Below are 7735 nucleotides of genomic sequence, written 5' to 3' on the forward strand. Positions count from 1 at the left end.
TTTTTTTACAGCAGACAGCCGCTCCCCTCTCTTGCAGGTACTGCGTACCCCCGCTAAATCTTTTAGGGGTACGCAGTACCTGACCGTACGCCCTTACTTTCACCCCTGCTCGCAGGCAGACAGACTTTCATGGTCTGTCCGCCTGTGACAGAGTTGTTTCTCATGTTACTATGCAACTCATCGTGTTTTTTCTGTTCCCCCCTCAGCGCCTACCTGCATCATCTTATTCGTGTACCTGCTCTTCACTCGCTTCTGGCTGATCAGTGTGCTGTACGCCCTCTGGTGGTACTATGACTTCGACACGCCGGCGCGCGGCGGCCGCAGAGCGCCCGTTTTGTGTGGCCTCAAACTGTGGGGGTACATGCGGGATTATTTCCCCATCAAGGTGAGAGAAAGCTTTAGAAAAAGCCATGTTTATTCTCTCAGTGCTCTCACTGATACAACAATCTGTATTTTAGTCATTTGCACCAAATAACAGTCTACTATTTGCTTTAAGATACTGTTGCATTATTTCTTGTTCGACTGACACATGTACACTAACAGCAAAAAAAAAAAAAAAACAAAAAAAAAAAACAAAAAAAAAACACAAGAGGCAGAAGAATCAAGCTGATTGGCTGGTTTTAACTCTGAGTTAGAAGGCATTCATGTTACATGTTTGAGTTGGACTTTTTGTCCAACTGTGCCAGAGATAATAACCGTCTGCAGAGCTTTAACTGTAACTGGTGAAAATCCATTCATATTCCTGTTTACACGTTTTCCATCTGATGATTTTCTGTGAAATACGTCAGTAAGTCTGGCTTCTGGATGAGAGGATTATTTGGATTGTTGATCATTTCCACAATCCAAATAATCAGGGTTTTGTTTTTTTTTTATTTTGAGGTTTTTTGATATTGCTGCTGGTTTTTCGATGTCAAAAAGCAAACAAATTGAACACGCGACTCGCTTTTAAGCCAAAGCAACATCAACTCCTTTAGCTGATGTTATAATCTACAACCAACATATTTGGATTTATGGTAATAAATAATACTACGAAGGTTCAAGCAATATTTATTTTGTAAGTAATTAACTATGTAAGTCTTTTTACAAATCACACCATCTCAAGCAATTACAAAGAAACTGCTGACTATCATTGCTCAGCAATGAGAACATTTGCTTTTTAAATTAACTTATTCCTTAGATTGTTTTTTTATTTAAAGTTCTCTTCAGAGTTTAACACCTAACTTCTCACGGCTGAAATTCTGCATGCTGTTGAATCCCCGGGAACTACTTTACACGTAGAAATACCTCTGGAACTTTGTGCAAAGGCTGGAAAGAGCAGAAAGTGCCAGATGCAAGTTAGAACTGTTTTGGTGCTGGAGGTTTTGGTGCTGGAGACCAAAACAGAGGAAATGTAGAGTTTGTAACCAGTTGTCTGGTACAAGCTCCGCTTACACCATCCTACATGGTTCCTGTTTTCTGATTTCCTCAAGCTTCCTATCAGTTGTTGCTGCCCAAAGGATCTTACATTAGTGTTAAATAAAAAAACTAACTGCATCATATGAGTGACATAGGCTTGTTTTATTTTTTGTAGCTCATTGTGTCCCTCTGGTGGTCATGAATGAATGTTGCCTCCCTAAAACGAGCAAAAATAATATAGTCCCTATAAAATAAAGGATTCACACAGTTATTAAAAGTTATTTTGTACAAATCAATCATGAGCAACGAAATTTTATTGATGTACAAAAATAACTTTAAAGTCAACCTAAAAAAACGGATTTCTACAAAAATAATAAAAAAATATTCAACAAAAAAACAGGTGATTGCATAAATGTCACTATTTAGATCTCCATTCTGCTCATTGTGAGAGACTACCTGCACCACCCGACTGGACCTCTGCTTAATTAGGTCAGCCACTTTAAAGAGGGCAAATAATTACGCAATGGCGTATTTTATGTCGTTGCGTAACACTTTTTTATGTCACACTTGACATCCATAATGGCTCAGAAGATAAAAAAAAAATGAGATGAGAACAACAAAGCTAACAAGGAGTCTTACTCCAACATAAACTGTAGGTCTGAATGCATTTCAGGTTTGAATGTGTTTGTTCTGTATTCAGCAAACTGACTCAGTGTGTTGAGTTTCCAGGAATTTTACTCAAAATTATTTTGTAGTAAAACTATAACAAAAAGTAGATCCCCCCCCCCCCACCCCCCCAAAAGGATACTCAAGTAAATTTAACTAGTTCCTGCCCATCTCTCTGTCTAACACGCATAATGGCAAACAGTATATAGAGAACCTACTGCGTCCGTAACAAACTTCATAACATTACATGGATGTTTTTCTTTTGCTTGGGAAGACTTTGGACTTCCTGATAAGACCGAGTGCAACAACAATAACAGCGGTCCAGTAGCACGTTAGCATGATGAAAAGGAGCTGACACAGACCAGGTGTGTACTTATTAGATCCGTATCTAGTAGTATCTATCTGGAACCTGCAGCAGCTGCTTATTTTAAACAGAATGCCTACAGTCAGTTCGCAGCGGCATAGAAATGTGACAATTTTAACAGAATTATGTAGAAAAAAAATTGTGGATGAAGATCTGAATTACCTGTTGGTTTGAACACATTAATTTACATGGACTTGTTTAGCTGGACCCTCTCAGATTATCGGATTTTACAACAGGCAATCCAACTGCCCTAATTGTGCTTAGTTACACATTAAGAAAAACACAACAATAAATGAATGTGCTGAAATAGTTCTTGCTGAGTATATTAAAGCTGCAGTAGGTACATTTTATATATACAACATTTTTTTTTTATACATATTTGTGAACACTTTCACCATGTCATGACAGTATATGAGACAGAGAATCTGAATCAGGGCCAGGAGGAGGGTCTTAGCGTTGTCAATCTCCCTAATGTATGTGCTTCTCACTAACACTCATTATCTCTCTGCTGAACTACAGCTCCACCACCACAATAGAGCCTGCCGTGAATGAGCAAGCTAGTTAGCAAGGACGGCAGACAAAGTCATTTCGTAACAGTGAGCTGTTTTCTGACATTAGCACCAGCAATCAGAAGCAGCAGGTACATACGCATGATTGACAGCGCTAAGACCTTCCTCTTGGCTCTGATTGGCTGTTCCTGACCAGGAGCGGTGCATTTCTGCAGATGCCAGTAGGATCATCAAGATTTTTTTAAGAATATCTGTCTCACATACTGTCATGGCACAGTATGTGAGACAGAAAGTCAACCTAAAAAAACGGTTGACTTTCTGTCAAATATATAAATATATATTTATATTTATATAAATATATTATATTTATATATTTATATTTACATAAATATATATTTATGTATATATTTATATATATTTATGTATATATTTATATACATAAATATATATTTATAAATGCGTTCCATACATAGTAGCAGACATGAGGATTGAATCTTGTGTCGTCACAACACACACACCGACATTAACAGCATTTGCCAAGTATTGTGCCTCTTCTCTGCAATCATCTCCTGTGGGCAGAGATACCAAATAAAAGTTTGAACCTTAAGAGAGTTCAGATGGTGAAAAAAAAAAACAACAAAAAAAAACAAACACCAACCCCTTTTAATCCACTCACTTTAAAGTAAACCATGTCCTGCATCATCTGACTATACAGCGCATTATCTTGGACAAAGAACCCATGCATCCAAGGACAACCAGGGAGCCTAATTAGTTGCATTGGTGTGCTTGTACCCACCATTTCTAATTCCACTGGATCTGCAGATGAGTGTTCACATCTTAAAATAACCAAAATGAACGCAGACAAGACAGTGACGCAGACTCGCACACCGCTTGAGGAACATAGAGGGCATGCTACGCTTGTAGCTATGACGAGAAATGCTGACTGAAAACCAGGGGTCCTGTTTTTTATTGAACTTTAGGGTAAAAGATTCTCCCTAATAATAAGCACCTTCATTTAAAAACTGGATTTTTAAATGGCAAATGTGTTGTCTTGGACTACTATTTAAATTGGTTTCATGTTCTGCAACACTTATTTGTGATAAACACGCAGAAAGAAGGACACTTTAAACCCTGTCGTACCAATACGACAGGGTTTCTGAAAGGAGGTTTGGAACAAACAAGAATCCCGACCTAAAAAAAAAGACTAGATATTTGAAAACCGTGACGTCCATTTGTATTAAGCCCCCTTTAATCTGTCAACACAAAAGAAAACATTAGCCATGTAGAAACATATCCAGTGATAAGTACTAAATATTAAGGCTTGATGCTTAGTGTTTATGCCGGTCATGTGTTACTTAAAAATGACATAATCTGCTCACTGAAATTATTCAACATCTAACAGAGAAAGTTCTTCCAGTCCTCTTCACTAAAGGTCATTCATTAACCGATTGGTTCCACAGAGCCACAATCCCCAACTAGCAGTGTTCTTTCAGGATGTTAAAGACAGTTGAGATTCACATAAATTCTCCCTTGAGCTTTAATACAAAGAGTGATTCGGAACTTAATAATGTGTGTGCCCAGATTGATCCATTGATTTCAAGACTGATTTCCAGTTAAAATTTATTTAAAATACTAACGTTCAGTGGTATTTCAGCACAGGTTTAGAGTTGAGCAAATGCCGCCATGTTTTTTAGTTAAATCAGTCAACTGATGTCCTCTGCACATGTGCTAAAATTGGACACGATGGACACCAAAACTGCCCAGACAGGTCATCCGAGTGCACACCCTGACTTTTGTAGCAACAGTGTAATGACCCCATGCTTCACGGGTTACAGTGAAGCAAGTCTAATTATTCGGTGGGGGCAAGGGTTAAATGTAATAGAGTGCACAGTACCGAAGTAGCAATACTGTATCTCTGTTGCATCATATCCTAACTTTGTTGAACCCAAGATGCAACAGGAAAAAAAATGGTGGTGCAGCACTACCTAAATGAGACAAAATGACGGCACTCGGTTTGCTTACAGTAATTTATCTAAATGTACAGTAATTTAAACTTACACAGCAGACAGAGATTAAAAAGTCATGACCCAGTCCTGGAAATGGCAAAGTTTTCTAGACCTTTTCAGGAAATTATAAGCATATTCTAATTTGTATTAATCAAAAACTCTTATGTGTGAATGTAATAATGATGCTAAGATGACAATAATGTGTACTGTCAAGTAATGAGTTTGCACAGTTGACTTGTTTTGCTAGTTCAGTTGCGTGGAGATAAGTGGTTTATCTCCACGCAACTAGCATTTAACACTGTGCACACACATTTATAAACCGTAAACAACTAGGCTAGCATCATACAATTGGGAGGGAAGGGTGGACAATTAACTAACCAGGTAAAAATATAGCAAAGATGTACTTGCAACATCTACTGAATGACAAAGAAGTAAGCAATTTATCAAACAAATTAGCCAGTGTTAGAGCTAGCTAGGCTAAATCTTGATTCGTGCCGTGTTTGGCTAGCTAGCCTAGCTGCTATCACTTTGCACTTTGCTAAAGAGCCAAGGGAAGTGCAGGCAGTTTCATCACATTAGCTTTACTGTACGCTTGTCTATGTCACATTTTGCCTTTTCTTTCTTTTTTTTTTTTTTTAGAGCACGTTAGCAGCATTTACTTACCACTGCTGTCCCCAAGCACCAGCAGTCATATTTGTGTACCTACTCACAATTTGAAAACTATGTTATTAAATGAGGTTCATTTGCTCTTTGTTGCCTTCGCAGCTGGTGAAGACAGCCGACTTGGACCCCAGACACAACTACATCCTGGGTTTCCACCCTCATGGCGTGCTGGTAGCAGGAGCCTTCACCAACTTCTGTACCGACGCCACTGGCTTCCCGCAGCTGTTTCCAGGCCTCACCAGCTACCTGCTGATGCTGCCTCTGTGGTTCAGAGCTCCATTCTTCAGGGACTACATCATGTGTGCTGGTGAGGCCCTGACGAGTTTTTTACTGATCAGATTTTCTATCCTGCTGCTTCTTCTTCCTATCCCACTTAGGCACTTTTTGAAGTAGCATAAAAATATACTTTATTAGCTTTAGCCCACGTGTTCCTTGTTCCAACATGCAGGTTTGATTCCGTCGGACAAAGAAAGCGCTAGTTATGTGCTCCGCAAGAAGAAAGGTGGGAGTGCTGTTGTGATTGCTGTTGGTGGGGCCCCAGAAGCCCTCGATGCTCATCCTGGCACCTTCAATGTTCTCCTGGCCAATAAGAAAGGCTTCATCAAAATGGCAATGGAGCATGGGTAAGTGCAAAAAGCCCCAGGATAAAAGCTAATTTTACCATGGCTGATTCTCTGAAGTCCTTCTGTTTTACCAAAATATTGCGTCAATCCAATTATTTTGAGTTTCCCACCATGTCTTCCTAAAAACAAAGACTTTTAAGTCAATTGCAGGATATTTCCAAGAAATGAACTTTCCTTCTGAGATCTTCTTAGAATAATAAAAAAAGGCTGTGAAAAATGGGGTTCTTATTTAATCTTAAATGTTATTAATTACATCCTCATTTCCTCAAAAATGTTCAGAGCTCACCTGGTTCCAGTTTTCTCCTTTGGAGAGAATGAAGTGTATGACCAAGTGGAAAACCCCAAAGGAACCTGGCTTCGGTGGACACAGGACCGGCTGCAAACCATCATGGGTGTCTCCCTGCCTCTTTTCCATGCGCGTGGTATTTTCCAGTACTCCTTTGGCCTGATGCCCTACAGACGACCAATCTACACAGTTGGTGAGTAAGCACTGCTCATTGTTTGGGGATACGATGAGCAGATTTTGTGCTTGTCAAAGAATATGTAGTTATTTAAAAAGTCAATAGGCTACATCTGTATTATGTAGTGTCTCACTTCCATCACAAATCTTTGAGGAATTCATTTCAGGTGTGACAGAGCAACGCAAAGTACAGCAAATTTGTGAAATGGGGAGAAAATTACCCAAAATGACATAAAATTTGTAAATAATTCTGGATATATACAGATATCCGGACTTTATTTACTAATTAGTTGGCTTTCAAGGGCGATTGGATGGACAAGATTTTATATAGTTATATTCAATTTCAATTCCAAAATACATTGAATTTACCATAAATTGAATATTGTGTCATTGATTTTCCAAAGGGAAATTAAACGTTGAGACATTTAATTAAATGCACTCATTTAATTAACAACTTTTTGTTGCAGTAGAGAGACACACAGAAATGCTCTCCAGACTTTTAAGAATAATTTTTTTGTTAGTAAAATCAAAACCTTTGTTTTATTCCTACTTCAAAATTACACTTGTTCTGTCACAAAAAAATAATAAAATTAATCGGATTTACAAATCTAGATCCCTGCATGTTATTGTTTATATAAGGAAATTTCGCGCATGAGTACAATGCTGGAGGGCAAAACGACTATTCTTTAACATGTGATGCTTAGCTGCGCCGCCGCTGCAGAATAATTCCGTGATCTCAATCAAACTTAGACATGTAGATCTTATTAATTTCGTGCTGTGCTTAACAGCACAAGGAGAAACCGTTAAAGTACAACTCAAAACCACGTCTTTCTCGCTCTCTGTGTCCGCGCATCTTCTGTATGGCTAGATCGCTGTTACTGTCTCTTACTCTGCAGTTGTGGAGTCACAATGTCTGGGATCATGAGCGCCCCCAGCGATGAGGCACGAGAACTGCCTGCCTCATCTCGAATCTGTTCTCTGTCGTTTCTGATAGCTCCTTAGCACACGAAACACGTTACACACACAGTTGGTGACAATAAAAACACAGT

The 7735-nt window shown here is 38.8% G+C and overlaps 1 protein-coding gene across 1 annotated transcript in view; it reads left to right on the forward strand.

Annotated features, from left to right (window-relative positions):
* mogat2 (monoacylglycerol O-acyltransferase 2) overlaps positions 1-7735 on the forward strand; it is a 17199-nt gene that overhangs the window by 8250 nt on the left and 1214 nt on the right. The window contains exons 2-5 of the mRNA XM_008428243.2: positions 207-385; positions 5706-5910; positions 6052-6226; positions 6506-6705. Coding sequence (XP_008426465.1) covers positions 207-385; positions 5706-5910; positions 6052-6226; positions 6506-6705 — 759 coding nt within the window. The remainder of the gene's footprint in view (positions 1-206; positions 386-5705; positions 5911-6051; positions 6227-6505; positions 6706-7735) is intronic.

The sequence above is a fragment of the Poecilia reticulata genome, linkage group LG14 (assembly GCF_000633615.1).
Source record: "Poecilia reticulata strain Guanapo linkage group LG14, Guppy_female_1.0+MT, whole genome shotgun sequence".
NCBI lineage: Eukaryota > Metazoa > Chordata > Actinopteri > Cyprinodontiformes > Poeciliidae > Poecilia > Poecilia reticulata.